This window comes from Macaca fascicularis, chromosome 6 (genome assembly GCF_037993035.2).
Source record: "Macaca fascicularis isolate 582-1 chromosome 6, T2T-MFA8v1.1".
NCBI lineage: Eukaryota > Metazoa > Chordata > Mammalia > Primates > Cercopithecidae > Macaca > Macaca fascicularis.
Genome location: NC_088380.1, coordinates 20,072,987 through 20,096,768, shown reverse-complemented (window position 1 = coordinate 20,096,768; position 23,782 = coordinate 20,072,987). Strand labels below are relative to the sequence as shown.

The 23,782-nt window shown below is 34.2% G+C and overlaps 1 protein-coding gene across 10 annotated transcripts in view; it reads left to right on the top strand.

Annotated features, from left to right (window-relative positions):
• CDH18 (cadherin 18) overlaps positions 1-23,782 on the top strand; it is a 1,123,620-nt gene that overhangs the window by 1,057,493 nt on the left and 42,345 nt on the right. For all 10 annotated transcript variants that reach the window (XM_015451232.4, XM_073995099.1, XM_073995098.1 and 7 more), the window contains one exon: positions 11,669-11,790. In XM_015451232.4, the coding sequence (XP_015306718.1) occupies positions 11,669-11,790 (122 nt within the window). The remainder of the gene's footprint in view (positions 1-11,668; positions 11,791-23,782) is intronic.

The following is a 23,782-nucleotide window of genomic DNA, read 5'->3' as shown; positions in this document are numbered from 1 at the left end:
ATGAAATGTAGTGTTTGTGATTGTATTCCTTGCTGCCCTTAATATGAAATTATTTTTGGTTAGCAGCTGCATCTAACAATATAAAAACCCATTACCTCAGAGTGAGTATTTTTAAGTCCCTATAGTTTATAAACATTATTTTGTTATTGTCAATGTGCTTATTTTGATGTATGCAATTTGTCTTCCACAAATGTGATTGTATTAGCAATTTCCCTTAGCACACAAAGAGATCCTAATTGGCACTTTTTCTTAGCGCACAAAGGGAATAGCACAGAAAGAAGTCAGTATTGCCTTAACCAATAATCAAAAGTAATCAAACAAAATGCTTTTTAGAAATGTTGTGTATACATATAGGTATCAATCCATTGCCATGTAACAGATTGCTTCATAATGTAGTAATATAAAACATTAATAAACTATAGTGTGTTACACAGTTTCTTTGGGTCAGTAATAAGGGAACAGCTTACATGGGTGATTCAGGTTCAGAGGTTGTCACCCAGATTTTGATTAGTGCTGTAATTATTTCAAAATGTGACTGGACCTGGGGGAGACACTTCCAACATGTCTCACTTACATAGCTAGCAAGTTGGTGCTGGTTTTTGGCAACGAACTCGGTTTTTCATGTCACGGACTCCTCCATAGGACTGGTGAGTGTCTTGATTGCCATGGCAGCTGGCCAACTCAGAGTGAGTTACCCGAGAATGAGTGACCTGAAGGTAACCATCTTCTTTATGACCTAGCCTCAGAAATCGCACATTGTTACTTCTGCAATATTGTATTTAATAATATTAAATATGGAAAACCTTATTAGATATGGAAAGTCATTATACAAGGATATGAATACAGGCTGGAATAATTGGTGTTGCCTTGGAGGTGGCTGCCAGAATTTGTTCGAATGTTTTCACTTATATGTAAAAAAGCACACAAGGAAAAAATAATTCAATTTGTTCTCAAATTTAAAAGAGATTTATTGGCTCATGTATCTGTAAAGTTCGTAGGTAAATTAAGCTCTGAGTTTGCTTTTATCAGTTCTCTGTCTCCAATTCTCCCTGATTTTTCATTTTCTGAATATTTTTTAACATCTCCTTTATCCTTCGTGTTGCTATATTATAGTAAGAAGTAACAAACTGTATGTTAACTTGTAACATGGTAACAAGATGAGTGATGCCAAAGTTGGGTTCATGCATTCTCATTCACAACCTGGGGAGATAAATTGTCATTTTACGTAGCCATTAAAAATGTTGCTGCTTTTGGATTTTTGTGTTTTTGTTTTTTGTTTTTTGTATTAATCTCCTTTCACTGCCTTAACAAATGTATTTAATACATGAAATTTGTCCATACATGGATAAATTATTGTGGAAAAATGAAAGGCATGTGGACACTGACTCAGGACCATCAGGCCCATATTTTTATTATTACTTATGGTTAACTCCTTTCAAGCCTTTTTAGATTCTACATAATAAGGAGCAATTTCATGAGACAATCACAATATCCACCACATTTACTTAATGTGCGAATACATTTGACGATTTGTTAATTGCAATATCCCAGTGTTAGTGTCACATTGTAAGACAATTAGAACAAGTTTCTTTATTCAAAAGAAACCAAACCACTCAAATAATTTTATACAGCATTGCTAGATATTTATTTTATAGGTTTCTTTTTGTTGAATTTCTAATACCTCTTCCAATTTCCTTATGTGTATTGTATAAGATAACATTGCTTCTCCAAAAACTTATACAATAAGAACAATCAGAAAAGGGTTTTCATATTCCTCTGCCATCCTATCTATCAGCCTAGCTAGTAGATGTTGATATCTGTAAATATGGCTTTCTTCAGGTTCCTGAAATGCACTGTTCATGCCAAGTCTCTGGCCACTCCTTCTCATGACCTTATACTGTTCTTACTTGTTTGCTGTGAGACAATGCTCTTTCTATTTCATCTTCTTTCCTGAATTCTCATTTTTCACTGTCTAAAGCATGATTCCTCTGTCTTCAAAAACATGCTTTATTTTCTATCTGAAAATAAAATTAATTCATGCAAAGCAAAAAAAACAACAAAAGCTGAAAACATCTCTTGATCTAATATTCTCCTCCAAGTACAACTGTTATCTCATTCTTTTGACTGAAAAACTCCTTGAAATAATTTACTCTGTTTACAGTTTGTACTCTTTTCTTCCATGCTGTTTTAAATCCATTCTAACAAGACTCTTGACTTCGATACTTCAGCACAATCATTTTCAACCTCCATGTCGCAGAATCCAAAGCCTAATTCTCATTCCTCTACTCAACGAAGCATCAATATTTGATACGATTAACAACTCTTTCAAGAAAAAGACTCTTTCTTTGGCTTAAGGACATAATATCCTTTTGATTAACTCCATCCTTCTTTGGCTCTTCTTTCTGCATGCTGTTTAGTCCCTCCTCACTTCTCTACTTATTGAGTTGTGGGACCCCAAGTTTTAGACTTCAAATGTATCTTGAGTTGTTGCAATGGTGATTTCATTCAGCCTCGTAGATTTCATAACTCTCAAATTTTAATCTGCAGCTGCAATGTTATTTTCCCCTGCATTCCATATTAGCCACTTTAATATCTGCTCCTGAAGGTCTCAAACTTGACACGCTGCAAGTAAATCTCTGTAAAATCAGATTTCTCCCTCAATCTTCTTCAGATGTCTTATCTATCTTTGGAATGATGACAGTAGTCTTTAGCTTGCTTATATAAAGCATGCAGTCATTTTTCTCTTCTCTCTCATGTTCCACATCCAATCCACTAGAAACTTTTGTCAGCTATACCTTTAAAAACTATAAGTCAACAATTTCTTATCGTTTGTCTCATTTCTACTCCACTTCAAACAACTTTCACCCCTTACCTGGGGTATTTTAATAGCTTTCTTTGGATCCTAACCTTAGCTTCCTTTGTGTTTGGGTCCTAAACTTAGCCTTCTTGTTATTCACCCACCTGTCATAATGTGCCTTTTAAATCATAAGTGACACTACATACTACTAAGTCAAATCAAATACTCCCAAATAAATGAAAATATGACACTCATAATGAATGAACCAAGATACAAACCCAGGCACTCACACATATATGATTATGTTGTCAAAAGTTAAAGATAAGGAATGTCTTCTGTTTTTACCTTAGTTCTGGATAGAGGAAATGAAAATATAAAAATGTTAATCATCAGATATTATGTATAAGGCACTTCTTTTTTTTTTCGTTTGTGCTATTTTATTAAAGAAACCAGTTTTTGGTTTTTTTTTTACAATTTTTATGATGAAAATATTCAAGTAGAAAAAGAATAGTACAACAATAACTTATTGCTCCTGCCTTTTAAATTTTGTGATTTTGTCTTATTGGAACTATTTGAAAGTAAATTGCAAATGTTATAATACTTAATCAGGAAACACCAGTCTCTTTGACTGAAGGTTCTTTGATTATCTTTTTTTTCCCTCTTTTTTTTTTATTTCTTAACTATTGCTTCAGATCACCTTGATGTCAACAACCCAGTGACAAGCATAAATGAGGAATATTCTCAATAATTTATAATATTTATTATTTCAATAGAAGCAATACATTAATAAAGTTTATGTTGTTACTAAAAGTTCATTTTAAAGAAATTTGTTAGAATGATGCATTGGAAAAATTTTGTCAAAGAGAAGTCTATTTAAGAAAATGACAGAAAAAAGAAACCACTGGCTACAAATTTAATGTCTCAGAAGATATCACTCTTGTTAACAAGTCAAGTTTCATGGGGAGCAATTTACATAGTAAAATTACCATTTTTATGTGTAAAGCATAATGAATTTTGCAGAGGCATCTAGTCACTTTCCACAACCTTCATCCACAAAAGTTAAATTTGAAGTGATTTCTCTTCCCTCACCTCCAAGTCCTGGTAACTACTTATAGTTTTACCTTTTTCAAATGTAATGAGAGTGACAAGTAGACACTGTGGGCTCCTTTGAGGCATTCTTTTCAGGAAGCTTTTGCGTTAATGAGTCAAGCTTATGAGTTACTCTTTTCAAGAAGCCATGCTTGGCTAATTTATATATATATTTTTAGTAGAGACGGGGTTTCACCATGTTGGCCAGACTGGTCTCGAACTCCTGACCTTAGCTGATCCACATCCACCGGCCTCCCAAAGTGCTGTGATTGTAGGTGTGAGCCACCGTGCCCAGCCCAATTTGTGTGTGTGTGTGTGTGTACATACATTTTAACTTGTCTTGGGTAAATGGCTAAGTGTGGGATTGTTAAACAAAATACCATGTTCAAGTTTATGGAAATATGCCAAATTGCTTTCCAAACTGGCTATACAACTTTGCATTACTATCAGCAGTTGCTTCACGTCCTTCACATATGTTGCCAGGGTATTTTTTCCTCTCATTCTAATAAGTATGTAGTGACAACTTATTGTTGTTTTTATTTGCATTTCACTACAGAGAAGTGATGTTGAAAATATTTTCATGTGCAATCTGTATTTTCTTCTTTGGTGGATTTCCTATTCAGGATTTTGCAAAATTTTATAAACTTGTTTAGATTTTTATTGTTTGATTTTGAGATTTTAACGTATGTGGACATACGAGTTAATTAGATGTACATGTTTGGAATATAGTCACTTATTTGTGTCTTATCTTTTCATTTTCTTAATAAATGCTATATTTAATGAGTTTTTCAAATAACATTTTCTTGAAAATTACAATTTGTTGGCTTTTTTTCTTTTATGGTTTTAATATTTTGTGTTTTTATTCTAATAATTCTTTGCCAAACAAAAGGTAACAAAAATTTCCTTTATTAGTTTTATATATTTAAACCTCGAGGTTTTATATTTATATTTATGGCTTCCTTTGGGCCATATTTTATGTATGATGAGTGGTAAGGGTCAAGTTTAATTTTCTTTAATATGAATTTACAGTGGATCCACCATTTGTCTAAATGCTATCATTTTCTCAATTATTATGGCTCGTTTGTCCATAAACACTTGAGCATTTATGTATTTATCAATTTCTTGACTGTCATTGGTACCACTGACAATGTACATACTATTACTACAGTGTTATGATTACTGTAGTTTTATAATGGCACAAAATCAGTGTGAGTTCTCCCACATTTTTCTTCTTTCTTTTTGAAATTGTTTGAAACTGTTTAGAACAGTTTTTGTTGCATATAACTTTTAGAATCGGCTTATCAAATTATTCAACAATGTCGGATTTTTGATTCGTATTACATTGAATCTAAGTTTCACTTTGGGAGTGTGAACACCTCAATGAACGATATCGAGCATTTTATCCGTGAGTAAACACAGTATGTTTTCAGTTATCTAGGTCATTTAAACATTTCTCCTAGCAATATATGTAGAATTCAGCATACAAGTATTTCACATGTTTGTTTTCATGTTTATTCATGTTATATAAATTAGATGTTAAAATCTTCCTTTACTTTCATTTTTATAGAAATATATGTAAATACTGAACTTATATCCTGTGATACTGCTAAATTGTTTTAATAATTCTAATTTTTTTGTATATTATATGGTATTTTCTTCATAGAGAATCATTCTGGCTCTGAAAGAAGATAAATTTGTTTTCTATGTTGCAATTTATGTAACTTTTATTTCTTTTACTATTTACTCTAACTCTAACCCTAAAGATAGTGTTCAGGAGAAGTTTTGGGAGCATATATCCCTACATTTCTGTCTATTTCTAATCCTTGGGACAAAGCATTCAATATTCACCGATAAGAGTGATCATAGTCATAGATTTGTTGAGGTTGAGAAAGTCCCTTCTATTTGTAACTTGCGAAGTGTTCTTTATTTCTTATGTCATATTTGTTAACTTTTATTATGTGTGTATTGAATGTGTGCAGTGAATTATATTCACTGATTTTTAAATGTTAACCAACCAGTCTTCTTTTCCTAGGCTATCCCTCACTTGGTCATAATGAATGTATTATCAAAGCCTGAGATAGTCCTGGGGTTCTGCTTATGTAGCTCTCTTCTCCCAGAGAGCATTCTTCACATTATCTATTTTCTATTTTATATATTTTGTTCCATTTTACAATCCTTTGTGATGGCAGGCCAGTTTTAATCAGTTGCTTTTTCCTGACCAAAGTGGATTTTTTTTTTTTTTTTTAGTTCTATTTCCAAACCAGTCAAACTTCTTATTGTAATTATGTAGTTTATTTAAATAGTAAACAAAATAATGACATATATGCACATAATGGATTCAGAATTTGTGTAACGTACTTTAAGTTGAAAGTTTCCCAAGACTTGATAAAAGTGATTTGCTAAAATTATGTTGCAATTAAGGAGAACAATTAGGCAATTATAAAATCTCAGGTAATTTTATAGAAGTAGACGTGTTGCCATGCTTAGTGTTTTGAAAGAATCTTCAAATTCTTCCCTCACTTAGAATCAATCAATTTTGGACTTCATAAATAACTTCGTAAGTAACTCAGTGTGTGTTATCTTTCTAAGAATGGTGGCATTAACCCCGAGCAGCAACAAATCTGTTCTCAGAGTTCTGTCCATACTCCTACATTGACAGATTGCAGTTTGATGAATAATTATGCATTTCAATATTTTTATACAAACATTTAAAATATATATGTATCATTATTTTTATTAATTATTTTACATAGTAGCTGTTTTGCTTTAATTAGAATTTTCTGATGTTGATTCTATCTATAAGGAAATTTTTATTTTTATTTTTATTTTATTATTATTGTTATTTGAGACGTAGTCTTGCTGTTGCCCAGGCTGGAGTGCAGTGGTGCGGTCATGGCTCACTGCAAGCTCCACCTCCCCGGTTCACGCCATTCTCCTGCCTCAGCCTCCCGAGTAGCTGGGACTACAGGCTCCCGCCACCACACCCGGCTAATTTTTTTGTGTGTTTAGTAGAGAAGGGGTTTCACCGTGTTAGCGAGGATGGTCCCGATCTCCTGACCTCATCATCCGCCCACCTCGGCCTCCCAAAGTGTTAGGATTACAGGCGTAAGCCACCGCGTCTGGCCAGGAAAATTTATTATAATTAGATTGCACACCCAGAAAAAGAAAGAATAAACTTATAATCCATTTTGTTAGTAAGTTTCTAAGCAGCTTTAAAAATATGATTGTAATTATAAGTGCAAAAGACAGCATAACAGTTCATCACAAGATAAATCCTGTATACTCTATAAAGATGAAAGAAAAGTTCACAGGCATTATAGACAAGTAGCCTAAGATAGATAAAACATGTTCAAACTGAATTATTACAAAAAGTGGAAAATAAATGTTATATTTGGTAGATTGTTATATAATTGAGTGGGCCAATTGTGACATTTTCACAAGAATAGAATACAATTTTTCATTTACTTTTTAATCAATAAAATTTCTTACATTATCTCAATGTAATTACTTTCAAGTAGCGGTAAATTACTTTGACTTTGTAGTTCTGGTTAATGGAACAAAGTGTTCATTCCTAACAGCAAAAGCACAGCTTTAATTTTAAAGCTTCTAACTCATGTGACTCTCAGATAATAATATTAATGATATATAAGGAATTGATGGAGGATTTATAGGCAACTGGAACAAAATAATGTATTGAAAAGAGTCAAGATTCATTTTAAATAATTCACTTCAATTTAGAATTTGTATGATAACTATGTAATAAATGAGAGCACTTATTGTAAACGTACAAAAGTTGAATAAATATGTGGGGTAAATCTTGTGTGATATGTTTCTAAATGCTTTGTAATTTTTGAAATATTTCTACACATATGTTATGCTCCTTCCTATGAAATAAGTGACCTTAAACAGATAGAGTTAGTTAAATTTTCTATCACATAAAATTCACAGAATGCTTTATTTAAAAACTTTTTAAGTGGATACCGTAAAGAGATATTTGAGGAGTAATTTATTATATATGATATACATCTTTCATATAAATTATAGCAAATTATTTTGAATACAATATTTGATTTTTTTACTGATATTTAAATAATATAGAAAAAAAAGAGAAAAAGAGGCATATTATTGGCACCAGCATGTACCAGGCATTGTGAGAGTTTTACATATAAATTATTGTTTAAGTAGATGTAATAATATTATAAAGTAGTTTATAATATGTATTAATTGATTTAGCTCACTTTTTCTACCTAAAACTTAAATATGACTTTCATATGCAAGATTTTACAATGGAAAACCTACTCTCATTTCAAATCAAACAAGTACACTTAAGTGGAAATTTGTTTTCATTTGAGCACCTGTTTGCAAAACTTATTTTTATATATTTATTAAAGAAAATAATGGAAACTTATTTGTTAACAAGCAGAACATTAACCAAGCATGTTAAAATGTTCCAGCATCAGTACACAGAAAGTATTCAAAAGAATGAGCATAATTTTAGTTATACGTTTTCCTATAAGGAAATCTTTTCATAGAACTCTAAATCAGACAGACCAAAAATACAATTTATAAACCATCTTTATTCTCATGGGCATTTATGAAACTTAGATAGCAATAAATGTGGTTATTTAAGTTCATATTCCCTGTAAATTGTTATAATAGTAGATAAGGCTTTTCATTTTGAGTGAATTTTCATAATGAAAGCAATAAAAGCATATTTTTAGGAAAATAATCTACAATATTACACTAACCTATTCATATATTTGACAAATATTTTTAATACTAATTTTAGAATATGAATAATCAAATTAGAAATCTACCAAATTCTCTAGTAGGCATATACTAATAGACATGATTTAGATTGTTTAGTGGCACATATTTAAATAATAATGGCTTTGGTCTAGAAGTAAATTGAACAATTAAGTCATGATATTTAAGAAAAGAATAGTATTTGTTTTTTCCATTCAATTTCGGTAAGTGGGAAATCTGGAAGAATGACATATTTTGTTGTCCTGTGTTCTCTAGAGACCATCATAGTGTTATGCACACATCGGTCTTTCCAAAAGTAATCACTGGATAAAAATTATTGTTTCTCAAGTTATAAAAGATCTTCTAGGTATTGTAGCATACCGCTTCCACTTGCACTGGAATAGCACTTTCTCTGTATCGCTATCTCTAGAGGGAGCACTCTGATGACATGAGTCCTTATTATATTAATGTTGCATAAAGCACAGATGATTTTTATATAGCATAGTTTGTGCTGGAAATTGCATGCATGTATTTTGGCTTTGTTTCTATTTTAGTATTCAGAAATTATTAAAATGTACATTCTTTTTCCCAGTCTCAGTATTATAAAGTTGACATAATTACCGTTAATTGTTTCTCAAAAACACAACTTGGCAAGTCAAATAACTCTTATTATAGGCTTACAGGTTAAATAATTAAGGTACATCAATAAATAGCAAATAACTTTTTGAAGTTCTGCTCCTGAAGAGCGCTGAGAATATGATTTATATTTAAGTTTGTATGATTTCAATGTATTTTATTTACTCTGCTGTCAAAAGAATATGAAAATTGTTTTCTAGAAACAAAGCATAAAATCAAAAATTATAATAACAATAATATAAATAGTGTTTTAAGACCTTAGAGAATTATCCAGTTTTAGCCTTAGCAAAATGTTTGTAAATCCCATGAACAGATTTATATTTTATAGGTAGAGTGATTGACATTCAAAGGATAAAATACTAGCCCAAGGACACAAGAAATAATATATAGAGACCCATGGGTACTTTTCAGTTCACAAATATAGAAATATCTCATATCATAAAAGACCAGAATGCTGCAAGAAGGCTGCAAGAAGGCTGCGAGTGGCTATAAAGTGATAGTGAGTTTTCACCCCTAATTATCTGAAATCACAGCCACATTTTTATACATCATCCTACTTTTAGTAACAGACAGCAGTTATTGAATTTGCGCCAGAAATTACTTTAAATTTACTCTAACCTTTTGGTTTTCAAAACTGCTATGGTTGCCCCTGACAGGGCAGGCAGTGTCGTGAGTCACATGCTCAATAAGATAAGATGTTTCCTACAGGACGTAGAATGGTAGTAGGTATACAGACAAAACTGATATTAGCCTGATCCCAAATGTTATGCTTTTAATCATTGTTACAGAATAGTGATTGTACATTAGGGCTGTAAAGTAATATTGAGTCATAATGGAAAGAGTCTATTTTGAAGTAGAAGAATTCAGATTCCTGTGCCCAAGTGTGGAATGCCTAAGAACGCGTTCCAGTTCCAGGGGAAAGCTGCACCAAGGCAGAGGTAGACAGTGAGAGGTGACCGCTGATAGCAGTCAGAGCGATTATGTATATGCTTTTTCATCCTTCCTTTAATTCGCTAACTTGTGAATAACTTTTATTTTATCTTTATAAAAATTTCCTTCTTTTCTGTACCTCTTCCGTCTTTTATTGTTGAGCTAAACAAATATTCCAGGTACAAAATTGATCAAGAATGATCAAGAACAACGCAGTAGAGTGTGTTTACTATGATTCTGTTTAGGCGGATGACACTTCATATGTGTCCTGAGTGGCAGTGTCGAGTATTGGTTCCAAAGTTTCACAAGCGAAATAAATAAATAAATAAATAAATAAATAAATAAATAAAAATTTTGAAATATTTCCTCTTTCTTATATCTTCTAGGGAAAAATGTGTAGACTGTAATTACCTGTTTAAGTAAAAAATCAGGGACACATTTTTTTTCATTCTTCACAAAAATTAACTTTTTACAGAAGAATTTATTTTCTCTAGTTATTTTAATACAGTGCTACTTAGATTTTCTATTTGCATTAGAGCTACTTAAGATACTTTTTAAACCATATCTTTTCTTACCATCGTGAATAACTTCTCTATAAGTATTTATTCCCTTTTTTCTAATATTGTTATATCTTTTTAACTAGTCTTATTATTAATGTATTAGTATGTTGTTATAATTTAAATTTGAATTGTTTCAGAGAATGGCAGATACATTAGCAGAGAGAAAGCCAGACAGAGAGATTTAATTTGTTCATTATATATTCTGAATCTCTAGCTTTGACTTGTAAAATAAACCAGACATTTACGTTTTTGTTACATCTCAGAATTAATAAACCCACTGAAAAAATGAAAAGACTTGGTTTAAGATGGATTTGCAAGTATTGAATATATTTTGATATCTCCCAGAGTTACATGTCAATTTCATGTGTGAATCTCATACTAAATTTTGACTTCCATTACTCTTTATTTTCCTCAAGTATGACTCAACATCACACACTACATATATCCTACCATAAGAAAATGATCCTTTGTGTAAATAAATTTATTTTTTGTTTTCTTTGAGTTTAGTTAGATTTGAACATTAGACTTTTTTAAAGATTATGTGATCATTTTTTTACCAGCTGCTGTGTTTTTCTTCGATTAATGATGAAACCAATTGTTCATCCTGTAGACTCTGACAGCATACAATGAATTCTGACAACTTTCTCCCACTCGAGTTCCTGATAACATGTAATTTCCTTGATATGACAAAATATCATTTTGGCATTCATGTCATGCCATGGTGTTCATTTTTCATTTTCCTGTAAGTTAATGAGTTCTAGCAAAGAGCACCTTCATAAAGTTGCCGTGCCAAAAGTCCTGCTGCAGCATATGGAACCAGTGACAAGCTGCAGTATTAAAGAGATTTGTTTTAAACCGAGCCTCTAAAGTGTGCATCGAAATACTAAATACATTCCTGTGTATTTTGCAGATAATCCTGATTTGCTGAGCCATGTCACAGTGGGTATTAGAGTTCTGGATGTCAACGACAATCCACCCGAACTTGCCAGGGAATATGATATTGTTGTCTGTGAAAATTCTAAGCCTGGCCAGGTAAGTTAATTGTTTCCTTCCTCCTCATTTGAATGGAATAAATGCAAGCGGCTTTATTTTTATTATTCTTAGGTATAATCCCCCAAAGCCCACAGTGTAATTTTGTACTCAGTGAAACTAATTTCATAAAGCTTTATTTTAAGTACCAAATAATTTTTGGAGAATCATAGTAATTGAATTTTCTTTGGATCCGAATGTAACTCAGAAAAATGAATTCATTCATGAATGCTGCACAAATTATACCAATAAAATGATATTGAATGCTTTATGTCCAACTCTACTTTAAATGAGGAGGAAATAGCAAATGTTTTCCTCTTAATGAGGCTGATGGATTTGATTGTGTCAGAGGGATAGCTCTGTCTATTTTGGAGGATCTGCAGGAGTGACACAGGAACGATGATTGAGTGATGCTGATACTAAATGATGATTCAATTTTAAAAACATGAAGAGTGTATATGTAGTAATAAGGTGGTGAGAGTGAAGATGGATCTGGAACATGGGGCAAGAGGCTGGATGTTGTGTGGCATCTAGTTAAAGAAGCAAGGCAATTTGGAAGTCTGGTTGCCTATAGCAAATAGAGCAAGTAGGAGGCTGAAAGGGGTTGTGTATTTGTTTTTCTGCTGTATAAGCAATTACACAAAATCCACAACTTGAAACAAAATGCATTTATTATCTCACAGTTTAGGTCAGAAATTTGTGCATGGCTTAGCTGGGTCTTTGCAGAGGTCTCGCAAGACTCTAATCAAGGTGTCTGCTAGGGCTGTTTTCTCGCCCGAGGCTTGGGGATCTCTTCCAAGTTCATAGGGCTGTTGGGAGCATTCAGTTTCTCTCTGATACAGACCTGAAAAAGTCAAGACTTTCCTTTACTCCTCAAGGCTGCCCATATCTCTGAGATACCACCAGCAGTTGCTTGCCATTTGGACCTCCCCAATATGTCCAGTTATTTCATCAAGCAAATAAGAGGAGCAAGCCTGCAGGGAAAACAGCCTCGTATAATGTAATGTAATCAAGTGAGTGACACATCAACACATTTGCCATATTCTGTTTGTCAGAACCAAGACACAGGTCATACCCACACTGAAGGGGGAGGGATTACAGAAAGGCGTGCATTCCAGGAGCAGCACCTTAAAATCTATCTGCTTTGGATGAATCCAGAAGTGGAAAGGGTATAGGTCAAAATATACCCTTTCTGAGTCGAAAGTACTCTATTATTATCTGTAGTGAACAAGAATGAGTATCCCTTCCCAAATGATGCCAAGTCATTTTGAAACTTGCGCTGAAATTATACTCCTGAGAAGCATCTTTTATTGTATTTGTGTATGAAGGACAATCAGTGAGGCTTGCTAAAGTAATCATTACCTATTTATTTTTAATACTGTCAGGGAAAAATATATGTATATCTGAATGGCTGGCTTTGTAACATAAAGCTTTTTTCATGTTCACTGTTGTTAAAATAAAAAAAAAAACTCTAGACATAATACATTTAAAAGGGTTTATTTAAGCAAAGAATGAGTAACAAATTGGGCTACACTCAGAATCAGAAGAAGTTTAAAGAACTCCATCCAGCATCGTGAGCGACAGGCTTTCAAAGGCTGAACACAGAAGCCAAGTAGAGAAATGACCTGATTGGCTACAGCTAGGTGTTTGCTTTATTTGGGCCTAAAGTGACCAGTTGGCTGTCTTGTAATTGCCTGAAACCCAGCTATTTTTTACTAAAATTATATTCCTAAGTTAGGTTTCTTTTAGTTGACATAATGTGTTAGAGTTCTCTAGAAAGACAGAACTAATAGGATAGATGCATATATGAAAGGGAGTTTATTAAGGAGTATTGACTCACACACCATCATAAGGTGAAGTCCCGCAGTAGGCCGTGTGCAAGCTAAGGAGCAAGAAAGCCAGTCTGATTCCCTAAACCTCAGTATTAGGGAAGCCAACAGTGCAGCTTTCAGCCTGTAGCCAAAGGACTGAGATCCCCTGGCAAACCACTGGTGTTAAGTCCAAGAATCCAAATGCTGAAGAGCGTGGAGTCCGATGTTCGAGGTCAGGAAGCATCCAGCACGGGAAAAAGATGAAGGCCGGAAGACTCAACAAGTCTGCTCTTCCATCTTCTGCCTGTTTTATTCTAGCCTGTCTGGCAGCTGATTAGGTTGTGCCCACCCAGATTGAGGGTGGATCTGCCTCTCCTAGTCCACTGACTCGAATGTTAATCTCCTTTGGTAACACCGTCACAGACCCCCCAGGAACAATACTTTGCATCCTTCAGTCCAATCAAGTTGACACTCAATATTAACCATCAAACAAATCTAGGTAGCAGTTTGTTACACAAAAGCTAAACATACAGTGATAGTCTTAGGCTGATATGGCCTTCTACTTAATTAATTCAACATTTCCCATGAGAAAATTATAAATATGAATGAGGACAAAGTAAAGTTATATTTGAAAGCGTTGTATGGTTTATATAATTTATTCACTTAAAATATTAAGATTATTATTTTATATGCTTAAGTATTTTACTATGCAATGATTTTAAAACCAGTAAGTAATTTTATAGTATAAATACATTATTAAATATTTATCAAATTTTCTTTCAATTCTATTAAAAATGGATGCATACATCCTAACATAATGTTCTTGAAATACATTATAAAAGCACAGTTGATGAAAAAAATGTTAAATATTCTAATGGAAAATTTAAATTTAAGAAAATACAGTATCTCAATTGTTGGTAATAACAGCAACTTAGACATAGTGGAAGAGAAAATAATGGAATTGGAAAATTTAAATTTAAGAAAATACAGTAGCTCAATTGTTGGTAATAACAGCAACTTAGACATAGTGCAAGAGAAAATAAGGGAACTGGAAAGTAGGTCAGAATAAAAAAGCCATGTTGAAGCATGAAAAGATAAAGAAAATATAAATAAGAATATGAGAGACATATGGGACTTGCAAGTCTAATATACAAGTTATTCAATTCTCAGAGGCATATGAGAGAAAGAATGGGACTGAAAAAATATTTAAGATGATTATAGCTGAAAGTTATTCCAAATTGATGGAAATATCAAGTCAAACACTCAATAAACTTAAGAGAAACAAAACCACCAAGCATACTGCCTACAAAGCTAAATTTACCTCAGTGCATGAAAGTAAAACTTTAGCAAATTAAAAGCAGCAAGAGAAAAAAAGATATGATACCACTATCAAAGTCACAGGACCTAAGATGAGGCAAAGCATTCTTTGACTTGACACCAAAAGCATGAGTCATAAAAGGAAACAGTGATAAATTGAATTTCATCAAAATTTAAAAGTTTTGCTCTTAAAATCTGTTAAGATGATAAAAAGACAAACTACAGAGTTTCTACTTTTAGTCCTATAGTTTGTTTTTATAAAAAGGTTTCAAAACTCAACAATAAAATCTGAAGATAAAATTCAATTTGAAAATGGGCAAAATACAAGAACAGACATTTACTGGCAAGGACATAGAAAGAGCCAACCAGCGTATGCAAAGGTATTCCACATCTTTTTAAAAATTTATTTCTATTTACATTGGGTAAATAGAAATTAAAACTACAATGTGATATCACTACAGGCCTATCATAAAAGCTAAACTTTGTGGTAAATTGTGGAGAAATTAGGTCATTTCTGCATCATTGGTGAACGTGTAAAATGGCACTGCTACCCGGGAACATATTTTGACAGTTTCATAAAAAATTAAATTTGGAATTACCATAAAATTCAGAACTATATTCTTGGGCATTTCCCACAGAGATATGAAATTTTATGTTTCTACAACAAATGTACAAAATTATTTATAGCAGTTTCATTTCTAATAAATCCAGACTGGAACCAACACAGACATCCTTCAATAGATGAACGATTAAGCAAACTGTGATAAATTCATAGCATGAAATACGGTTCAGCAAAGAAAAGGAATGAATAATTAATACATGCCATAACCTGGATGAATCTCTAGAAAATTGTTCTGAGTGAATAAAAGAGCCAATGTCCAAAGTTTCCATAAAGTATAATTTCATTGAAATAGCATTTTTACCATAACAAAATTAGAAATAGAGAACAGGTTATTAGTTGCCAGAGGTTGGGTCCAAAGGTAAAGATGAAGAGGAGTGGGTGTGGCCATAACATGGCAGCAGGAGATATCCTTATGGTGATGGAAATGCTCATATGTTCTTCTTATCAATGTCAATATCTTGGTTGTGACATTGTTTTGCAAGATGTTACCTGTGGGAGAAAGTAGGTAAAGGTATATAAGATCTCTCAGTATTATTTCTTACAATTACCTATAAATCTTCGATTACCTCAAAGTAGAAGTTTTAATTACAAATTTTTAAAAATACCTTCAAAAGGACAATAATAAATCAGATTTTCATGAAGAAAAATTAAAGCTGGAAAACAATAAAAGGATAACACCCAAGAGCTACTAGAAAATAACTGACAGTCGTATATTATTTTTCTACCAAATATATTCCTCAAAAGTAAAGTCAAATAAAGCTCATATTTAGGCAAACAAAAATGTGAACATTATTTAGCATAAGTCAGAAACACCATTAAAGCTTTTCTTGAGTAAAAACGAAAATAACTCTATTGGCAAGACACATTAAAGAACAAAGCAGAACTAAATGATTAATAACTAAGCAATCAAAGGTTTCTAGGGTTTAAAATATAGAGAGTATACATGGTCTAAGAAATCATAAAAAAGGAAAGAGATAAGGGAAGTTAAAATATTTTAAATTCCTAACCTTTGAGGAAATTGATAATCTATTAATTTATAATAAAATTTGTAAGTTGAAAATTTATTTTGTAATTTATAAATTAACCAATCAAATTAGTAAAAGAACATGTAACTAACAAGCTGATAGAAATTGGAATTTTAAAAAATACTTAATCCCAAAGAGGGCAAAGTTTAAAGCTCTAATTCCTGATTTTAATTATGTTTATAAAATATTCATTAACATTAGAATAACTCAATTACTTGAAAAATTACTGTGTATGGTTTTCTATATGTCACAGTACAAATATTTTTTTAAGTATTTCACATAGGATGTATGTTCAAGGATTCTAGAATGACACATTTCCAAGCTAAACGTAAATTCTAACAAAATATGAAGATTATAACTAATGTAATAGTGCCAAAATAATCCTGAAATTTGCATGAAGTTTGTAAAACTCAAAGTTAGAATGACAGTTTTTCATATTTGCTGTAGAAATATAGTTTCATCTCATTACACAAACAAGGACAATAAAGATTTTATTAATATTTGAATGGGTAATGTTAGTGGAACTTCATAAAACAAAACATGAGACAAAAATTTATATAGAACAAGTGGAAATACCATGAACAAATGTAAAATATATAAAGTGTGTTTCAGTGTTTATGTTAAAATAAAAACACTTAAATACTCAAATTAAATGGTGCCTGTTATCAGAATAGACTTAAAAGTCAATTGGGTGTTGCTTATAAGAGATGTATTATAAATATAAGAGAGAAAAAAGTTGAAAGAAAAAATACAGGAAATTATACACACAGTTCTAATGGAAACTTTATCAATATCCCTATGCAATTATACATACACATAAAAATTATCAAAGGGAAAACATTACATGTAAAAAGGCAAACTTCATTATGATAAACATAGTCTGTACACTGGGTAGAAGTAGCAATTTTAAATGTATATATACTTGTCAATCCTGCCTCTAAATAAGCAAATCAAACTATTTTTGAATTGAGAGATTTTACACACTTTTCCAAGTAACTGAAAGAATATTCACATAAAATTTGAGTAATATTAAAAATTAAACATTACGGTTATAAAAATTTACTGATGGACAAATATGCCAACTTCAGATGATGCATTCTTTCAAAATTTGCACAAAATATTGACCAAAATTATACTGTCTGCTGGGACACAACACAAGATTTAATAATGTACAAAATCGACCTCATTTTTCTTTATTACAATAAGTATAGCTAGATGATAATTAAAAGCTATTTCTTAAAAAATCATATTGCAAATAAAGGAATGTATTTCTAAGTAACCTAAGACCTGCCAAGATGGCCAAATAGGAACAGAGTTCTGCAGCTCCCAGCATGACTGATGCAGAAGATGGGTGATTTCCACATTTCCAACTGAGGTACCTGGTTCATCTCATTGGGACTAGTCAGACGGCCCACGGAGTGTGAGCCAAAGCAGGATGGGGTATTGTCTCACCCGGGAAGTGCAAGGGGTTGGGGGTTTTCCTTTTTCTAGCCAAGGGAAGCCGTGACAGACTGTACCAGGAAAATCGGGACATCCCCGCCTTAATACTGTGCTTTTCCAATGGTCTTAGCAAATAGCACACCAGGAGATTATATCCTGCACCTGGCTCAGTGGGTCCCATGCCCACAGAGCCTTACTCACAGCTAGTGCAGCAGTCTGGCAGCCTGATGGTGGAGGGGTGTCCACCATTGATGAGTCTTCAGGAGGTAAACAAAGCCCCCCCGAAGCTCGAACTGAGTGGAGCCCACTGCAGCTCAAAAAAGTCTACCTGCCTCTATAGATTCCACCTCCGGGGGCAGGGCATAGCTGAACAAAAGGCAGCAGAAACTACTGCAGACTTAAATGTCCCTGTCCGATAGCTCTGAAGAGAGCAATGGTTCTCCCTGCGCAATGTCCGAACTCTGAGAACGGACAGACTGCCTCCTCAAGTGAGTCCCTGACCCCTGTGTAGCCTAACTGGGAGACACCTCCTAGTAGGGGCCAACTAACACCTCATACAGCTGGGTGCCCCTCTGACACGAAGCTTCCAGAGGAAGGATCAGGCAGCAATATTTGCTGTTCTGCAATATTTGCTGTTCTACAGCCTCTACTGGTGATACCGAGGCAAACAGGGTCGAGAGTAGACCTCCAGCAAGCTCCAACAGACCTGCAGCTGAGGGACCTTACTGTTAGAAGGAAAACTAACAAACAGAAAGGAGTAGCATCAACATCAACAAAAAGGATATCCACACTGAAACCCCATCTGTAGGTTACCATCATCAAAGAACAAAGGTATATAAAAATCACAAAGATCAGGAGAAACCAGAGCAGAAAAACTGAAAATTCTAAAAACCAGAGTATCTCTTCTCCTCCAAAGGATCACAGCTCCTCACCAGCAATGGCACAAACCTGGACGGAGAATGAATTTCATGAATTGACAGAAGCAGGCTTCAGAAGGTTGGTAATAACAAACTTCTCTGAGCCAAAGGAGGATGTTCAAACCCATCGCAAGGAAGCTAAAACCTTGAAAAAAGATTAGACAAATGACTAACTAGAATAAACAGTGTAGAGAAGACCTTAAATGACCTGATGGAGCTGAAAACCATGGCACAAAAACCATGTGATGCATACACAAGCTTCAGTAGCCGATTCAATCAAGTGGAAGAAAGGGTATCAGTGATTGAAGATCAAATGAATGAAATGAAGTGAGAAGAGAAGTTTAGAGAAAAAAATGTAAAAAGAAATGAACAAAGCCTCCAAGAAATATGGGACTATGTGAAAAGACCAAATCTACGTTTGATTGGTATACCTGAAAGTGATAGGGAGAATGGAACTAAGTGGAAAACACACTTCAGGATATTATCCAGGAGAACTTCTCCAACCTAGCAAGGCAGGGCAACATTCAAATTCAGGAAATACAGAGAACGCCACAAAGATACTCCTTGAGAAGAGCAACCCCAAGACACATAATTGTCAGTTTCACCAAGGTTGAAATGAAGAAAAAATGTTAAGGGCAACCAGGGAAAAAGGTTAGGTTACCCACAAAGGGAAGCCCTTTAGACTAACAGCGGATCTCTCGGCAGAAACTCTACAAGCCACAAGAGAGTGGGACCAATATTCAACATTCTTAAAGGAAAAGAATTTCAATCCAGAATTTCATATCCAGCCAAACTAAGTTTCATAAGTGAAGGAGAAATAAAATCCTTTACAGACAAGCAAATGCTGAGAGATTTTGTGACCACCAGGCCTGCCTTACAAGAGCTCCTGAAGGAAGCACTAAACAACCTGTACTAGCCACTGCAAAAACATGCCAAATTGTAAAGACCGTGGATGCCAGGAAGAAATTGCATAAACTAAGGGGAAAATAACCAGCTAACATCATAAAGACAGGATCAAATTCACACATAACAATATTAACCTTAAATGTAAATGGGCTAAATTCCCCAATTAAAAGACATAGACTGCTAAATTGGATAAAGAGTCAAGATTCATGAGTGTGCTGCATACAGGAGACCCATCTCATGTGCAGAGACACACATAGGCTCAAAATAAAGGCACGGAGGAACATCTACCAACAAACGGAAAGCAAAAAAAAGCAGAGGTTGCAATCCTAGTCTCGGATAAAACAGACTTTAAAGCAACAAAGTTCAAAAGAGACAAAGAAAGCCATTACATAATGGTAAAGGGATCAATGCAACAAGAAGATCTAACTATGCAAAATATATATGCACCCAATACAGGAGCACTCAGATTCAAAAAGCAAGTCCTTAGAGACCTACAAAGAGACTTAAACTCCCACACAACAATAATGGGAGACTTTAACACCCCACTGTCAATATTAGATCAATGAGACAGAAGGTTAACAAGGATATTCAGGACTTGAACTCAGCTCTGCACCAAGCAAATCTAATAAACATCTACAGAACTCTCCACCCCAAATCAACAGAACATAAATTCTTCAACACCACAATGTACTTATTCCAAAATTGACCACATAGTTGAAAGTAAAGCACCCTCAGCAAATGTAAAAGAAAAGAAATCACAACAAACTGTCTCTCAGACCAGAGTGCAATCCCATTAGAACTCAAGATTAAGAAACTCACTTAAAACCGCACAACTACATTGAAACTGAACAACCCGCTCCTGAATGACTACTGGGTGTAAACAACGAAATGAAGGCAGAAATAAAGATGTCCTTTGAAACCAATGAGAACAAAGACACAACGTACCATAATCTCTGGGACACCTTTAAGGCAGTGTGTAGAGGGAATTTATAGCACTAAACACCCACAAGAGAAAGCAGGAAAGATCTAAAATCAACACCCTAACATCACAATGAAAAGAACTAGAGAAGCAAGAGCAAACAAATTCAAAAGCTAGCAGAAGGGAAGAAATAACTAAGATCAGAGCAGAACTGAAGGAGATAGAGATGCAAAAAACCCTTCAGAAATTCACTGAATCCAGGAGATTTTTTTTTTTTTAAAGATCAGCAAAATTGTTAGACCACTAGCAAGACTAATAAAGAAGAAAAGAGAGAAGAATCAAATAGACACAATAAAAAATGATAAAAGGGATATCACCACCAATACCACAGAAATACAAACTACTATCAGAGAATACTATAAACACCTCTATGCAAATAAACTAGAAAATCTAGAAGAAATGGATACATTCCTGCACACATATACCCTCCAAAGACTAAACCAGGAAGATGCTGAATCCCTGAATAGACCAATAACAAGCTCTGAAATTGAGGCAATAATTAATAGCCTACTAACAAAAAAAGTCCAGGACCAGATGGATTCACAGCCAAATTCTACCAGAGGTACAAACAGGAGCTGGTACCATTCCTTCTGAAACTATTCCAATCAATAGAAAAAGAGGGAATCCTCCCTAACTCATTTTATGAGGCCAACAGCATCCTGATACCAAAGCCTGGCAGAGCCACAACAAAAATAGAGAATTTTAGAACAATATCCCTGATGAACATCAATGCAAAAATCCTCAATAAAATGCTGGCAAACCGAATCCAGCAGCACATCAAAAACGTTATCCACCAAGATCAAGTTGGCTTCATCCCTGGGATGCAAGGCTGGTTCAACATACGCAAATCAATAAATGTAATCCATCACATAAACAGAACCAAAGACAAAAACCACATGATTATCTCAATAGATGCAGAAAAGGCCTTTGACAAAATTCAACAGCCCTTCATGCTAAAAACTATCAATAAACTAGGTATTGATGGAATGTATCTCAAAATAACAAGAGCTATTTATGACAAACCCACAGCCAATATCATACTGAATGGGCAAAAACTGGAAGCATTCCCTTTGAAAACTGGCACAAGACAGGGATGCCCTCTCTCACCACTCCTGTTCAACATAGTGTTGGAAGTTCTGGCCAGAGGGTAATCAGGCAAGAGAAAAAAATAAAGGATATTTAATTAGGAAAAGAGGAAGTCAAATTGTCTCTGTTTGCAGATGACATGACTGTATATTTAGAAAACCCCATCGTCTCAGCCCAAAATCTTTTTAAGCTGATAAACAACTTCAGCAAATTCTCAGGATACAAAATCAATGTGCAAAAATAACAAGCATTCCTATACACCAATAATAGACCAACAGAGGGCCAAATCATGAGTGAACTCCCATTCACAATTGCTACAAAGTGAATAAAATACCTAGGAATCCAACTTACAAGGGATGTGAAGGACCTCTTCAGGGAGAACTACAAACCACTGCTCAATGAAATAAAAGAGGATACAAACAAATGGAAGAACATTCCATGCTCATGCTCATGGATAGGCAGAATCAATATCACAAAAATGGCCATAGTGCCCATGGTAATTTATAGATTCAATGCCATCCCCATCAAGCTACTGATGACTTTCTTCAAAGAATTGGAGAAACCTACTTTAAAGTTCATATGAAACCAAAGAAGAACCCTCATTGCCAAGACAATCCTAATCAAAAAGAACAAAGCTGGAGGCATCATGCTACCTGACTTCAAACTATTCTACAAGGCTACAGTAACCAAAAGAGCATGGTACTGGTACCAAACCAGAGATATAGACCAATGAAACAGAACAGATGACTCAGAAATGACACCACACATCTACGACCATCTGATTTTTGGCAAACCTGACAAAAACAATAAATGGGGAAAGGATTCTCTGTTTAATAAATGGTGCTGGGAAAACTGGGTAGCCATATGTAGAAAGCTGAAACTGGATCCCTTCCTTACACCTTATAGAATAACTAATTCTAGATGGATTAAAGATTTAAATGTTAGCCCTAAAACCATAAAAACCCTAGAAGAAAACCTGGGCAATACCATTCATAACATAGGCATGGGCAAGGATTTCATGACTAAAACACCAAAAACAATGGCAACAAAAGCCAAAATAGACAAATGAGGTCTAATTAAACTAAAAAGCTTCTGCACAGCAAAATAAACTACCATCAGAGTGAATAGGCAACCTACAGAATGGGAGAAAATTTTTGCAATCTACTCATCTGACAAAGGACTAATATCTAGAATCTACAAAGGACTTAAACAAATTTATAAGAAAAAACCAAACAACCCCATCAAAAAGGGGCAAAAAGCCAGGCACAGTGGCTCACGTCTGTAATCCCAGCACTTTGGGAGGCCAAGGTGGGTGAATCACGATGTCAGGAGATCGAGACCATCCTGGCTAATATGGTGAAACCCCATCTCTACTAAAAAGCAAAAAAAAAAAAAAAAAATACAAATAATTAACTGGGCATGGTGGTGGGCACCTGTAGTCCCAGTTACTTTGGTGGCTGAGGCAGGAGAATAGCGTGAACCCAGGAGGTGGAGTTTGCAGTGAGCCGAGATTGTGCCACTGCACTCCAGCCTTGGTGACAGAGTGAGACTGTCTCAAAAAAAAAAAAAAAGGTGGGGGGGACAAAGGATATGAAGAGACATTTATGCAGCCAATAGACACATGAAAAAATACTCATCATCTCTGCTCGTCAAAGAAATGCAAATCAAAACCACAATGAGATACCATCTCACACCAGTTAGAATGGCGATCATTAAAAATTCAGAAAACAACAGGTGTTGGAGAGAACGTGGAGAAATAGGAACCCTTTTACACTGTTGACGGGAGTATAAACGAATTCAACCATTGTGGAAGACAGTGTGGCAATTCCTCAAGGATCTAGAACTAGAAATACCATTTGACCCAGTGGTCCCATTACTGGGTATACACCCAA